Below are 17370 nucleotides of genomic sequence, written 5' to 3'. Positions count from 1 at the left end.
TAAAAAGTCACTTTTTTAAAAAATTTCACGTACCCAAGCGCTCATATGTGTCATATTATCTCATTAGACCACACAAGGTCTTTAACTAAGTCTAAAAGAATCTATTACACCTGATTAATCATAATATATCACATATATTTACATATACTGAAATTTGACCCCTCAATGGCCAATTTTTATATCTTATAAATTTGGCACAACTTGACATAAACTGACCCTTTGGCCATTTTCACTACAATTTCATCACTTTCACCTATTCACCACATATATACTACTACAATCTTAGCCTAGTTAATTGTTTAACCACATATATATACATATGAGCTAAGATTTTACAAAATCACTACCTCTCCTACAAAATATAACTCAAACATGCATGCAATAAACTATAACAACTTATTTACATATTGTCCACTAAAGATTCGGTTCATTACATAAACTCAAAGCTTTCATAGCCACGGCACTGCTATTCCAATCCAAACTCTTTTTCCTTGCCCAGATCACTGCTTTGTCCTGTAAAAAAGTAACCATGAGGATGAGATAAAAATATTAGTAATAGAATAAATCACTAGTATTGACTATCACATGCAACTATATAAAAGTAAAACATAATATATCTTTTAACATAGTATATAACACATCTCAATTCAAATCTTATTAGTATAGCATATTCCACCATTTTTCACCACTTTTCTAACATAAGCATGATTTCTACCATCTGAACCTCCAAATCACCCCAACTCAAATCCATAGGCTTGCCTTAGACTAATATACACTTTCATTGGTCTTGAGCTCACCTTCAATAATAGAATCACCTAACCAAAGGTGTTTTATCTCACTTTCAGATTATGGTTTCCCTTAATGGGGTGTCGTTGACTCAACACCATATTACACAGACACTAAGGAGTCCAAATCTCTAACACTGTACCTCAATAGGCACTAAGGATATCATCTCTAACACCGCATCTCAAAAGGCACTGAGGAGGTATAATTCTCCAACACTATACCTCGTCAGGCATTAAAGAAAATATGCTATATGATCTTATCATTACACTCTATATGGGTAAATTTCCACCCCTATGATCATGCTTTTTAAATCAATGACAAATTCCCATTTATATACGTGTCCGTAACACATAGCGCGCATATATGTAAAATAGAAAATCACATATTTTCACTTATCTATTTGATCAAAAGCCATTTTCATGAAACATTCACACGGTATTATAAAACAAGCTTAACTTAAAATAATTTTATACAATAGATAACATACTCACACACAGTTACACTAAATAGTCAAACGGGAAAAGTTATTTGGTTATCTCAACCTTTTTGTCACTATAAAGGTTACCTGTAGATTTTAATTACTACTATAGCACGTCACAAACTTTCTTTCTCGACTCACACGTGTAATATACCAATCTACACACAATTGACACAATTTAGTCATTTGGTCTAATTTGACCAAAAGTACATAACTACTATTTATAGCTACATTTAACCATCTATTCTTTTCCTTTCATCTGTTCTAAGTCTATTATTACTCGATTATCATTTTATATTACCTTAACAAGTCTTATTTCACTTAAACATAATTTTTATCCTAAATTCTCACTAAACTAGGGCCAAACTGAGCCTATGAATTCAAAGCTCTATCGTTTAGCTTTAAACCAGTTGTAAAGTCTAATTTAACTCCCAAAAACCTTTTTATTACTATTGAGCAAGAATCAGACCCCTTAAATTTCATTGATTTAATTTCTCTATAATTCATATTTAGAGAAATTTAGGTAGAATGGAAGGTAAGAGTTATACGTAACTTACCTAATAAGTTACTGATAAAAGTGCCTTTCTCCTCTTCTGCTTTTTGCATTTTTTTAACTTTTTCCCCTAAAACTCACCCAAATTTCATGACTTATGAGATCATTTCTGATCCATGTGCTATGGTGCATGTAGCACTATCCGTGACGCATGGTATAGTGAGAAGAATTCTCACCACGCGCACTTGTTTTGACCCAAAATGAAATCCTTTCACCAGTATCTATTCATTTAACATCTCAATAAGTCAAATCATCACATTATCACTCAAAACCTTAATCACTTCACAATTACCAATTTATTCCTAATTAACAACTAATCACAAGATTAGAAAATCAGGATATTATAAAAAGCACAAACATGAGCTTAAGGATCTCATGTGGGTCGAGCCAAAGATGATGTTATACTTTATGAATATGTTCAATTATTAGAATTTCTTACTAATTTCTTATTATTTGTTCTTATACAAAGTTATAGACAACCGGTGAAGATGAACATGTGCGGCCTATATATGATGAGACATATGCTCAACATTATCATATTAGGGATGATTGAATTTACAAAAGAGGTAAATATATTTATAAAAGTTTTATTTTGTTATGTTATTTGAGATTAGTTAATAAGCCTCTTTGACAACTTATGTTTCAAATGTTCCATAATTCAAATTCATTTCCTGAAATTGAAATTAAAGGCATCCGCATATGTTGGGCACTTATTTTAGGGAGAATTTGTGAGTTTTATAGGAAGTTTCATACAAATTTAATAATTTTGTTAGTTGTAGATAAGTTTTGAAAACTTTTGTTGACAACTTTGATAACTTTATACAATTTAAGCAATTGTTAGTTTTGAATAATTTGATAGTTTTTAGATAGTTGATAGATAATTATTATTTATTAATTTAATTTTATATTGGAAAATGGAAATTGTAATAAATTGTGCTATCTAGTTTGGCTGTGGCAACTTTTATGTACAGAGATAGGTTAATTCAAAAAAAATAAATGCAGTATTTTAAAAAAAATGTATATTTTCTACATCGATTATTACCATAACCAATAGAGAAAGTGTAATCCTACATACTTTTTACATTAGTTATGGTAATAACCGATGTAGAAATCTACATTAGGTACGCTAAACAACTGATGTTGAAAGGTAACTTTCTACATTTGTTCTAAGGTAGTCCTGATGTAGAAAGTAGCTTGATTCTTCTTTTTTTAACTACATTTTCTACATTGGATATATGAACCGATGTAGAAAAAAGAAGGTTTTTACATTGGTTACATAACTGATGTAGAAAGTTAGGGACATTATACATCCCTTAGAATAATAATGCCTTTATAACTGCTGTAAAAAGTCTTTTTTTGTATTAGTGATGATACTAAGAAAGGAGTGGAAGCTTTAGTCATCCATTGTCCATTGAATCTGCAAAAACAATGCAACCCAATAAAACTTTATACTTTTATCTTTGATATATCTTTGATATTTACTGTTTTGTAATTTCATCTTTAAAATATCTTATAATAACTTAATCTTTATTATGATAGATCTTTATTATGATAGATGAATGGTGGAGATATTTTGGGAGTAGTTATCCAAATGTTAAAGACTTGTAAATATTAGGACAAACTGCATCTTCCTCATATTGTAAAAGAAATTGGAGTGTTTTTAAAAAAATACACTCGAAGAAAAGAAATAGGTTGAAGCATAAAATATTGAATGATCTTATCTATGCTTTTCATTACAATTTCCGACTAAGAAATGGGTAAATTATTCAAAACTATGCTTTAATTTACAGTTATAAAAAAATAAGTTACTGTCATATGTTTTTATTAGAATTGCCAATGAGAAGAAAGCATTAGACCTTGTTGACTATAAAAATATTAATAAGATTGATTATCGGGTAATGAAAGAATGTGATTGTTCTCTACTTAATGTTGATGAGATAGAAGAAAATCTCATTTAATTTATGATAACATAGCACTACCAAAAGCTATCATTCCTCAAGAGGATGGGGAAGATTTGGTGTTTTAAACTTTATTATAGGTTATCACTTATTTTTTTAATCACTTTTCTCTTATAATTCTCATTAATTTGATTATATACATTTACTTTGAAGATAAGGAGCAAAGAGGTAATGTGGTAGAGGGTAAAGGCATTTTTGGACTTGATTTACAATCATTTTCTTAAGAAGATGTTGATAGCTTTAGTGAAAATGTTGACGCCTTTAAGCTTGCACATGCTTGAATTAACTAAGACCCATCAATATTTGAGAAGCCATGAAAATTAAAGCTTATAATGTTGTGAAATTTGTGGTGACATGTTGGTTTGTTGATATTTTTATATATATATTTTTGATTTGTGATGTCATTATTTGGGCAACTTGAACGTACTATGTAATGTGTATTTGTGATCTTACTTGATATATTATGGTATTTTTTTTGATAAATTAATATTTTATTTATATATACATGTGTATATAAATATTATTTTTTATTTAACTTTGATGTCACTGGTTTAACAGTCAATCTAACTAGTTGAACCATAAAAATCATAATTTGATACTCTTTCTAGTTCAAAATTTGGTCTGATTTTGAAAACATTGTTAGTAATGCTATTGAGCTTCACACTCATTACAAAACACCACTTCACTATTCTCATATGTTACTTGATTCTCCAAGAAAGTTGTGATAAAAGACCTTGAAACTTGTTTAACCATCTGATCACAACTTACATTTTTGAGAACTTGTTCCTTTGACACACTTGACACACACCCTAGGGGATGCAACACTCTGGCCCCTTGATCGAAAATTGAGTCAACAGGTATGAAATTACAAAAATAATTAACAGCTAAAAAAGAAAAATTTTATGAAAATTATAAAATAACATAGGATAAATTGGTCAAAGGCACGTTAATTAAACGAAGGAAAAAAGTCATTAACGTAACAATGATCCAAATAATTCATTTTAAGATAATACAAATCATTTTAAATTGAACATTGTATCAAAAATTGAGTCACCTTGACTCGTTGAATAGATGAATCGTTGAACCTTTGACTAGTTTAATGAAAATGCTTCCACTCAAGATTGACCTATCTACAAATTGATTATAATTTTAACTATTAACTCTTGAAATCAAATGAATCAGCGAGAGTGAACTGTCGAACCGGTGTAATGATCAATCCAATGACTGCTTTGGTCTTAAGTACATTGAAATCAAATGAAACTGACTTCATTAAAAACAAATTAAACACCAACTTCGGTTTAACGGATTGAAAGCGAAATATAAAATACTATCACGTTGTTAATTTTATTCTGGCATAATGTCCTGCAGTACTAAACTCAACACACCAGAAAGTAACAGTTGATGAAACAATCTAGGTCCCATGTGCGTATTAAAGAAGATCTTGAATATATATGAAGTACTTGGCCTCGAGATAACATGACTAGAAATGACAATAGTTATTGTGATTATATCAAAATCAATTATATTGCACGTATGATCACTTGTTTTGAGCAACCATTATTTGCCGAAAAACAATAGACCATTTATATAAATCCCTCATCGTTTGGCTTTAACATGCATATTAAAAAAATGATTTAAAGCCAAGTCCTTTTAGTAAGATATTTGTTGGTCAATGAGAAAGTTTCTTATTCGTTAAGCATAACTCGGCAGCCCCATTGTGTCTCTTTTGGGAGGGCCAGGGTAAACAAAGCACGAAGATCACTTCGCCTCAAAGCATTCATCAAACTTTGAAATAATATAATATTTAATCACTGACAACTATAGAAAGAAGATAAAACAATACGTACTGTTGTCAATGTTTTCTTTAGAGGAATTATTATTTCGTAAAAGAGAGATTCAAGCATGTGGATAAAACTGCAGGACAGAGCCTCTTGTTTAAAGGGCTGCGACTAAGAAAATTATTTGGAGTCTTGGTTTTTTATTTTAAGCAAAAGATTGAACCATGCAGATTAAGGCATTATATTTATACCTTACCTACGTTATATGCTTTATTTTTCTTTTTCAGTTTTTTATATAGGCACTAGTGCATCTTTCAAAATCTGATCTGTTTTATTTTTTGTAGGGGAAAAAGTGAGAGGAAGCCGTGTAAAGCAACTCTTCCTTGTGAAGGAAAGTGTCGTTCCTTTTATCTGAAGAAACAGAAACAGAACTTATGCTATAATTTTTTTAACCATTGGTAATACTCCTTCCATCTTAATTTATAAAATATTTTTAAATAAAATCTCACATATCAATAAACCTCATTAAATACATTTAATAATCTTATCTTTTCAAAGAAAATATAAACTTTTAAAAATACACATCATTAAATATATTGAAAAGAGAAAAGATGAAAATTAATTACAGAGAGAGAAAGAGTAATATTAAAATTATTGTATTTAATGAAACCTTAATTTATCTAAAGTATCTTATATTTTAAGATGAAGAAACTACTTTAAAAGTACCCTATAATTTAGAATGGAGGTAGTATTAAATATATTACTAAGTTCAGTAATTTTTCTATGGTTGGACGTATCTTTGATTTAGTGTAACGAATTTCATCTATAAATCCTTTTTTGTGATTATTTTTTCCCTGAACATCATGATTATTTTTTCTCCTAAATTTGTATATTTTAGGTAATCATATGTTAACATAACGTTTTCTAATTAGGTTGTTGAATTACAGCTGATAACTACTCTTTTGCTTAAAATATATCATTAAGGTAAAATGATATTTAATATGAAATATATTACAAAAAAGTATATTTCAATTTACTTTTTGAATTGTGATTTTAGTTAATATAAGACTAAAAATATTTTGAATTGACATTAAATTTTAACTTACAATCTGGTTTGATTCTTAATATTACACTAAATAAATTTGATTAATTCAATTTAGAAAAAGGCTTATTTATGTGTAGTTGAAAAGATAAATTTATAATACAGAAAATAAATCAAATGATTTTTTCCGTACGTACATCAAATTCTGACAGTTACATGACACTTTCCGAAACAACAGTAAGTAACAAGTAATTTAAACCAGCTCTGAGAAAAGTTATTCCAATCTACTCTACAAAATATAAGTTGACAATTTTGATGGGTCAAGAGCCAAAGTTAAATTATACACTATATTTTAACAAAATTTTAAAAATTAATACAACGAGAAATGAATGATTTTATCAAACATAAGAAATGGCTGAAGCGAATAATTTATATATTTTGACTTTTATAAAGAAGAAAATGAGAAAATTTTTATTTAAGATCCCTTGACTACACTTACTAAAAAAGAAGGCCCATTAAATTCTGAAAATTTGCTTCAAACTAAGGGTGCTGAAGTGAAATTAGAATACAAAATAAAATTATCTCATTATATCTCATCTCCTCTGAATCTCTCTATTAAAGTTCTTTATTTCTCTATATGAAGTTATTCATTAACTTACAAGAATTATTTGTGCTATTATTAAATCTTGATTTTATTTAAAATATTGTAATCATAGAAAAATGAGTTATCTATTGTCCATACTAAAGTTGTTCATTTTTGTATATAAAATTATTCATTGACCTTCAGAAATTGTTTGTGTCATCACTGAATTTTATTTTTATTACGTGTTGTAATCATGATACTTAAAATAAGTTATTCATTTCCTGATATCAAATTATTTATTGACCTATAGGAGTTGTTTTATGCCATTAATAAATTTTAATTTTATTTCAAGTGTTGTAATCATGATGAAACGAGTCATTCATTATTCATATTAATGTTATTCATTTTTTTATATATACAGTTATTCATAATTATAACTGGTCATTGAGGAGATTTTTCTCATGACCCCCCAAGATAATTTCTTGAAACTTCAGTTCCTAAGTAGAATGCAAGACAGTGGCAAAAATAAATAATCAAAAGCATGTATAATCCCATCACGAGAGACATCTCCAAACCTATTCAGAATATTATTCCCAGGTAAATGCTCCATTATCCACACCGTTCAATCCAATTTTAAGACCACAATCATTAATCTCAATCCCAATAAGTGTCTTGTGGGTCTCCATATCTCTTAAAGGGATGATAAAGGCACACATGCCCATATCAGAAACACCTTTCGAATCATAAATTGGTAATAATAGCCTTGGCAAAAACAGTGGCAAATTTTCCATGAATTGCATTGGTTATCAAATCCAACCCAGGAGTTCCGATAATCGTGGGCGTCTCCAAAACCATGTCAATGGAGGAGGAAGATTGGGACCCCATCCTGAAAGGTGGTGCATGACGTATGGAGCTTGGAGGAATTGGAGGTTGATGAAGGTTGGGGGAGCGATGGCGAAGAGAGTGAAGATCAAGGTTTTGCAAAAGAGACCCTCGTCTTTGATCATTCTTCTTCGAGATCTCTACAAAAAATATAACTTTTAATGATAAACTTTTAGTGGTGACTAAAACTTTTGGCTGCGATAATTTATCGCCATTAAAAGTTGTCACCAAAACTATATTTTTAACAGCGACAAAATATATTTATGAAATTAAATTTCTTATTTTATATATAGAATTAGAAATAAATTATATATAGGAACGTGAAATAAAAAAATAATAGTTAAAGTGTGTTAAGTTTAATTATTAAATTTTTTTAATTTTATATTATTCATAATCATTTTTTAGACATATATAACTCATATTTTTTTTTAACAATTATGTTATTAAGCTAGTATTTTAATATGATAAATTTAAATCTTAATAGGTTATTACTTCAATTATAATTAGGTTAAATTATACATAAATTATTACTTATAATCAAATACATAAATGGCATTAAGAAGTTAAAGTTGTACAAACATCGTGAGATGCTAATGATATTATAGATTACTTAACATATTGTGCACTTTATGCTTAGCTTGATATATATATATATATATATATATATGGTATTTACTTCTTCTACCGAGCTCTAATGACTTTTAGACAAAGATTTCATGTAATTCTTCATAGTATATTTAGGTTTTCATTGTTATAATAATATTTTATAACTAATTATTATTAAGAATAATATGAATAACTACTCAAATCTACCTTTCTATAAAATTGAAGATGATTAGATATTAACTAGATTGATTACACAGAGATTCTTGTAATTACTATATATTGCAAAAGTTATTAGTATTCATTTTCAAAATTATTCAAAATGACTATTAACAAAATTTATGTGGTTAAAATTAATTTTTTATTAAAATAATTTTTTAAGATATTGAAAAATTATCTATAAAATATATTTTTATTAAAAGAGGGGGAAATATTTAGTCATTTTGAGAGAGGATAAAAATTTAATCATTTAGTTTATCAATTTTTGAGAAAAATATGGAGAAGAAAAAAGTAAAAGATATTTAACATAAATAAATTATATACTTAATAATTTTTATTTAAAAAATAAAAATATAATTTAAAAATTCATTACAATGTATATAAGAATATTATTTTAATATTTAAAAATTATTTATTTTAAGTTCATTTTCCTAAAAAAATAATATTTATTGGTAAAAAATAATATTTTATTAAAATTATAATTTAAATATTCATATAAATCATTTTTTCATATTAATAATTGAAAATAAAATATAATATATGGATATCTTTTTAATCATATATTATTTGATATATGTGTATGCAGTTACATAATATATATTTAATTTTGCATATAATAACTGTAGGTACATTTTAGTTCAACTGGCAAAGAAGAGAGACTTAAGGCTTGGAGGAGGGAGAGGTCAAGGGTTCAAATCTTTGCTTTGTTATATTTCACAATAAATATGTGATGTGACACATGGTGGTGATGTGGCACGTGAGGTTGTTTGAAAAGGCACACGCGTGACAGATGATGTGGCATGAGCTGGTGGCGTGGCACATGAGATAGCTTGATGGGGCATACACGTGGTAGGTGATGTGGCGCAAGATGGTGATGTGGCACATGAGATGGCTTGAGGAAGTGCACGTGTCATGTGGCATGAGATGGCTAGGTGATATGGCATTATCTGTTGAATACATGGAATGTAACGTGGCACAAGATGGCAAGTGACGTGGCATAATCTATTGCACATATGGTAGGTGACGTGGTATTACTTAATGCATACGTGGCAGAGTGATGTGACATAAAATAAATTATTATTTCTTAAAAAAAAGTTTTGGCGGTGACATTTATTGCCGCTAAAAACTTTTAACGGCGGAAAGTCATCGCTAAAAGTTTTTAGCGGCGACTTTTGGATTTTTGAGTCACCGCCGAAAGTCAATTTTTTTTAGTGAGAGTTGGAGTGTCGTCTTCAGAGTGCAATGTGGCAAGGAGTGAGGTCTGAGAATAAAAGTAATAGATAAGGGATAATGAGATAATTTTACTCTCTATTTTAATTTTACTTCAGTATTCTTGATTTAAAGTGAATTTTTAAAGTTTAAGAGGAATTATTTTTCAAGAAAATATCTATCATGTAGTTGAGTGCTCTCTGTACTCATCTTTAATATTACAATTGACCAATAAAGCTGAAGCACTTTGACTTTAAATTTTTTTTTTTTCCCGATACACTTCAATTCATCCCAAGCTTTAAAGACAGATATAAAAGAAAAAACTTAGCCCATGAACCCGCATCAAACTACGGTTAATTAAGAAAACTAATAACAAAAAGCATTAGTATCTTTAAAGACACATGTACAGACCTAAAGTTGCGGCCGTATGAGTCATCTACCCACTAATAAGTTCAAGAAACTGATTTGCAAAAAAAAAAAAAAAAAGGAAAAAAGTTTGAGATTACAATATAGTCATATCAAAATGGTAATCCACTGAGATCGAAGCTTTTAAAAACGGCAAATCTAGAATAAGACTACAAAAGGAAAATGAAAGGACATGACTAATGGGTTAGTTATACGTACCGATGGAAACTTTAGTGAACCCACATGAAAATACTAAAGGCTGACTCATCTCTCATGCATCTGGACGTCACAATGTATTGCATAGCTTTTGCATGCAATATTTTCGTAATTAAGCGTAATTAACTCTATCTCAAGGGAATCTCTTCTTCTCCTATAGAAAAAAAAATTATTAAACATAATATATATACTACTTTCATCTCAAATTATATAGTACTTTTTAAAAAGTTTCTCTATCCAAAGATATAAAATATTTTAAATAGATTAAAATTTTATTGAATGTATCAATTTTAATATTACCCTTTCTCTCTCTATAATTAATTTTCATTCCTTCTCTTTTCAATATATTAAATGATTGATATTTTTAAAAATTTATATTTTTGTTTTGAAAAAAAAAAGTTGTTAAGTATATTTAATGAGATTTATTAGTATGCAAGATTTTGTTTAAAAATATCTTATAATTTGGACGGAAGGAGTATATTGGTTCTCTCATTAATTGTCATTAATTACAGGTGCCTCTTTGTCGAAGAAATTCTTTTTTGATAAACATCGCGGTCGGTCTGAAGTGGTTTGAGTAACAACAATATTCGTACATCACTTATTAGTTTGAATTCCATATGAAATGTTAACTCTTTCTCTTATTTGCACTATGAATGATGTCAATGTATTGTTTTCTACATTGCACAAATAGATGATTCGATTCCACAACCAGTTGGGTGAATATTGAATGATACAACGAATTTGTGTGTAAGGTACTAAGGTATGAATGCATATTTTAGAGCTCAAAAAAATAACGAGAAAGTTGATGATTATATTTTGGCATTGAAATTAATCAGAATCAACCAAGTAATACGCACACACTATTTCGTTTCATATATAGGATGAGAAAAAGTTTTTTTTTTATTCCTTTTTAGGCAATCTAAGAAAAAGTTTCCTATCATGTGATAGTGTGTAACTTTATCTGGATCGGAAGTTATTTATATAAAGTTTTTTTTTGGGGGAAAATCAAGGTTAAACTTATTATATCTCTTTCTTAACTAGGACCAATAAATTTATTTGTTTTGCAAAAATAAGTTTCAAGCACACTTTCAAAAATGATTTCATATAGATTTGCATCAACCAACTAGCTAGGCAGAAATTTAAAAAAAACAAAAAGAAAAATGACATATAGGTCTCAAAGGATTAATTAATTTAAATTAAGTCACAAAGTGCCAAACTCTATGAATTTATAAATTTCGCTCTTAATTTTATAATTTCATTGTGATAAATTTATAATTTATTTTTTAAATTTTAATATGATTGAAAAATAAAGAAACTTATTTTTCCTATTAAAATTTAGAATATACTCCGTCCGTTCAAAAATATAAGGTATTTTTAATTAAATCTCATCTCCAATAAAAACTTTTAAATTAACCCTATATTTTCATATTTATTTCTATTAAACACCCTATAATAAATATAAAATCAATATCAATAGGGGCACTTTTGAAAAAAAATAATATAACACTTCAAAAAGCTAAAAATGTCTTACATTTTTTAACATTCAATTTCTCAAAAAATACTTTATATTTTTAAATAGAGGAAGTAAGTTATATATATATATATCACAACGATATTGTAAAATTGAGAATCAAACTTATAAATTTTTGAAATTTAGTATTTTTAGACTTACTTTGAATTAATTGTTTCCCTTGAAAACCTATATATATGCTCCAAAAAAAAGGGGGAAAGTAAAGAAAAGAAAAGCAAGATTTAATTAATAATCTTATGCTTGGTCATATTTCCCTCTTGATTAAGCTTCGAGAGACTACAATATAATAACCTCGTTTTAAAAAAAAAAAATCTATGTTTCTTACTTTCTTTTCGTAAAACAATGACATGAAGATTTAAATGTGAACCTTCTAATGTAGAGAGTAGACATCTGCTAATGAAACAATGGTTTGTCGGAAACTAGAATCCCATATGAAATCAGAACACTGAACAAAGTCGAAAAGAATGTCGGAAGCTCCTAAACCTGGCTATGGGCATATATTTTTAAACTATAATTTCGATTCAACGTTCGAGAAACCTTTGAATGCTTTTCTTAATTTTTGTTAATTACCATGCGTGAATAACGGTGATATATTGTGGGACATATAAGTACTTCCTCTGAATCATAATATAAAATATTTTTTAAAAATTTTACTTGATTTAAAATATAAAATATTGAATAACTTTTATAATTAATTTTCTAATTATACTGTTACTTCATTTATCATTTTTTTTTGAAAAAATAACGTGTTGAAATTTTAATTGTAGTTATTAATGAACTTACTCTCTCCGTCGTATATGTGAAATATTTTTAAAAATTTATTTTATTTTTAAATATAATAGGTGTCATAATATTTTTAAATAATTAAGCAATTTTTTCCTTATATTTAAAAAAAAGAGAAGAGGTATTAATTACATATTTTACCCATCATCATCATGATATTAATTGACATTATCAAGGAAAAATTAAAAAATTATTGTGATTTAATGGGTTTCAGCTAAAATAACAAACTTTTATTAATATGTATAATTTAATTAAAAATACTTTATATATATGGACGGGTGAGTATATAGAATATTTAATAAAAATATAATTAAAAAGATATAATTTTTTAAAAAAAAATTTAAGTTTCAACCAAACTTTTAGAATCATTAATTAATAACCAATACTTTATATTGTCACGGAATGCCGTAAGTTAGCGCACGCAGCCAATAGGGTTTATAGAATACTCTCTCCGGTCTACTTTAGAGGTTACCTTCTAAAAAAAGTGAAGTGGTTTACTTTATAAGTCATTGAATTGATAGTAATGTTTTCTTTCAAATGAAATATCTAAATTATCCTTAAAAAGTAAGAGAGAGAAAAATAAAAAAATAATATTATATAATTTATTTACTTTTTGAGGGTTAAGTTTGTAATTTTATAAAATTTTATTATTTATACTTTTATTATATTAGTATTGATGATGTTGATAGAAATAACTTATAAATAAGGCCGAAGGGAGTACATATCAATGACAGTGGGCCAATAGGATCTTGGATGATATACTACAAAATGCAAATGATATACTCCTCCGTTTAAAAATATAAAGTATTTTTTGAAGAATTAGATATTTAAAAATATAAAATATTTTTATTCTTTCGAGGTGTAATCATTACTTTTTTTTTTAAAGTGTCCTTATTGATAAATAATTTTATATTTATTATAGGGTATTTAATAGGGGTAAATATAGAAAGATAGAGCTAGTTTGAAAGTAGGTAATTACTTTATTAGAGAGTGAGATTCGATTAAAAATGCCTTACAGTTTTTAACGGAGGTAGTATGAGATTATTATGAATACACAATTAATTAAAATAGAAAAAGAAAACTATAAATATGTAGCTAGACATAAGTTCTGACTGTGAATTGATTATATATATACATATACATACATACACATATATATACAACATAAAAAAGTGAAGGCATAAGAAAGGCGAAGCAAATGAAAGATCATCAGTTGGGTATACTGAATTGGCCAACATTAAAATTTAGTAGCCTTTAACCATTACTTCAAGGGCAAAGCTATCTTTTTCTCGGGCATGGGCTATAAATACATCTTCTCAGCGTAGTGAGATAGTGGTGAAGAGTAGTGGAGAGTCCAGATTAAAGCGACCATCACTGTTGCTTCTTTTCGAGAAATAATAATGGAAAAGATGAATTTTGTTAGAAATGGAGTGAGCAGATTGCCTCCTGGTTTTCGTTTCCAGCCTACGGATCATGAGCTGGTGTTTCAGTACTTGAAATGCAAGATCTTTTCCCTTCCCTTGCCTGCTTCCATCATTCCTGACCTCAATCTCTGCAACTTCGATCCTTGGGATTTGCCAGGTCTCTATTCATTTCTTCTCCACTTCTTTCATTTCCTCTCACCAAATGAACTCCTTTCACTTCAATCCCTCCCTATGCTATATATACTCAATAAATGCTATCTTATTGTCTGACTTCTCTACCGCTATGATCCATAAATATTCTATATATACCTTACCTGAAAAATGTTGTTGCTATAATACTGCTTGATATTTTGATCATTATGAGTATGGACAAGATTGTTAATTAAGTTATATTTCAAGGGTGGGAACTGTGGAGGTGGATGAAAAGAAGTTTTTTACATTCTTGCTTTTAGGATAATCGATCAACATCTCATTTATACAATCTCTTGTTTAGTGAATCTGATGTGTGTGTATGTGTGTCTGAACTGAGAGGAGAATGTGCATGATTAAATATAGCTAACCTGCTAGGTCAATCTTTTTAGGAAAAATTTCAGTCAACACCCCCTTAACCCAACATTTATAATTTCAAACAACCTTTCAAAATTTTTAAATTTCACTACATATTTGGGGGATTAAAATAAAATTAAAGAAATAATTCAAATAACTTTATTGTCCTTGATAAAACTAGATGCGTGATGTACGGAAAATGAAAAATTAATATAGATGAAATGAAAGTTGCAAATTCATACAATATTGTTATGTTGTTAATAAAGATTACAAATTCTACCTACTCTAATTTTTTATTTTTCATATAACAGTTGTTCATTTTCTTTGCATGAGTTCATGTGTATAGCTTCACCAAAAACAATGAAGTCATTTGAACTAGATCTTTAATTTCATTTCAGTATCTTAAATGTGCAGTGAAATTTTAGAGTTTTGGAGGTTTACTAAAATTATGTTGGATCAAGAGAAACGCATTGAAATTTTCCCATCTGTTTAGGAGGTTTTAGTCACCACTAGCTTATGAGAAATGAAATAAACGAAGTGACTGAGTTGATATGTGGAGACGTCATTAAAATAATAGTCATTTCCAGCTGATAAGCATTATCATTGAAGTTGCATTATTATTCTTTTAATTTGCTAGTAATTGAGAAGAGGAAGTAATTAATGCAAGCTAATGGAGTACAATTAAACGTGGGTTTGATTAGGTAACTCTGATGAAGAAGAGAGGTACTTTTTCAGCCCAAAGGGAGCCAAATATAGAAATGGGAATCGCATGAACCGAACAACCATATCTGGATATTGGAAGGCAACAGGATCCGACAAGAAAATCACGTCTTCATCAAGAAACAACGACATCGTCGGGATCAGAAAAGCCCTAGTTTTTTACGAAGGCAATTCCCCAAGCGGCTCTAAAACTGATTGGATCATGCACGAATACCGTCTTGTCACTGCTTCTTCTTCCAAGTCCGAGGAGGTAGGAGACTGGGTTCTGTGTCGGATCTTCCTCAAGAAAACAACAAATAATGGTGATACAAGGAGGACGAGGAGTCACGTGCAGGATAATAGTAATACTAGACAAGACATGGCAGATCAACCAAGATTCTTTGATTTCATGATGCTACAAAACCAGAACCTTCATGCTTCAACATCGCGGTCTTGTTCTAGCTCCAATGGCTGTACAGAGCTGTCTTCAAACTATGTATCAGATCATGAAGAAACAAGTGGATTTAAAGGTTTCTAAAGAGAAAATCAGTGTGCCAGTCACTTCCCTTTCTTCGTTTATATATATTAATGTCCCATCTGTGTGCAATATCTTTGAAGGCAAATCTACCAGTTCAGTGTTCTTCATCTCGCTAGCTCCCACTATCTTTATCAGTCTACCATAAAGGAACAGAATCATAATACCTTTTCCTTGGGTCACGGGCTTTATGGGCCATAACAGTTTTGCGCTTCATACCCATAAGACTTTCAAACTTGAAATGTGCTGCTAGCACAAGGGACGACGGTGAAATTATTTTCATCATTTTTTCAAGTTTTTTAAAACAAGTATATTAACTGATGGACAGGGGTACAGTGCATCAAATTTTGTTATTTTCCGCCTCATGACCATGAAAGAAATTCAAGCATACGGTTTTTTTTTAATTAGGAATGAAATAATTGGCCGTATTTTCTTACTATCATCCTGTTAATCATTCTCATTGGAGTCTCACTGGTTCATGTGAGGAACATTAAACATGAGTTGTATGTGACGACGGAGCATATTTTTGTCTATATAAGTCGACTGAATCTCTATCTCTATACATATACAATACATTTTAACCCCTACTTTTGACCGCACATTCATTTTAAATTGATATATTAAAATTTTAATCCCAGTACAAATAATCTATCCCCAGTTGAATGAATATAACATGCACTTAATTAATTGTCATAAAATACAGAAAGTTCACATGCCCCTGCTTTAATGAGAGCCCCCTTTTTTAACCAAAACTTTAATGAGCTCATTTTAACTCATGAACTTCATAGTGAATATTTTCATAGTTAATTTTTAAAAAATAAATGTGCATTTATCAAAACATTTTTTTTTATCGGTTTAACATTTTCGTTTTAATTTGTCCAAAAAAAACATTTTCCTTTTAAAAAAAATGATATTTTTTAAAATATAACAATAGCGTTTCAAAACCTGCCGTATAACAAGGTGCCGATCATAAGCCGCCACATTTTCTCTGGCAGGGGAAAAAGACAAAAAGCTGCCATTGCTGCCAACCTGCCGTTTCAGGATTATCTAAATCTAAATTATTAAAAAAAATCTATACTCAAAGAATAAAGATTATGTTCCGAGTAAATAAATAATGAAGGATTTAAATGTCAAGATATT

At 28.8% G+C, this 17370-nt stretch overlaps 1 protein-coding gene across 1 annotated transcript; it reads left to right on the top strand.

Moving 5' to 3' along the window:
* Positions 1–14354: 14354 nt before the first annotated feature.
* LOC129309774 (NAC domain-containing protein 83-like) lies at positions 14355–16340 on the top strand. Its single transcript, XM_054951486.1, has 2 exons — positions 14355–14607; positions 15698–16340. Exons 1-2 carry the CDS (start codon positions 14427–14429, stop codon positions 16231–16233), a joined length of 717 nt encoding a protein of 238 aa, XP_054807461.1. The 5' UTR covers positions 14355–14426; the 3' UTR covers positions 16234–16340.
* Positions 16341–17370: the final 1030 nt, after the last annotated feature.

This window comes from Prosopis cineraria, unplaced genomic scaffold (assembly GCF_029017545.1).
Source record: "Prosopis cineraria cultivar Desert tree isolate PC_DT_omini unplaced genomic scaffold, ASM2901754v1 PC4, whole genome shotgun sequence".
Taxonomy (NCBI): Eukaryota; Viridiplantae; Streptophyta; class Magnoliopsida; order Fabales; family Fabaceae; genus Prosopis; species Prosopis cineraria.
The sequence above is the reverse complement of the archived record's forward strand: the minus strand, read 5'-3'. Positions and strand labels throughout refer to the sequence as shown.

What these genes read in the sequence shown, in the direction of transcription:
- LOC129309774 (XM_054951486.1), top strand. Translation starts at nt 14,427, where the DNA reads ATGGAAAAGATGAATTTTGTTAGAAATGGAGTGAGCAGATTGCCTCCT. An exon ending in CGATCCTTGGGATTTGCCAG is followed by an intron (nt 14,608 to 15,697) that starts GTCTCTATTCAT and finishes GGGTTTGATTAG; the next exon opens with GTAACTCTGATGAAGAAGAG.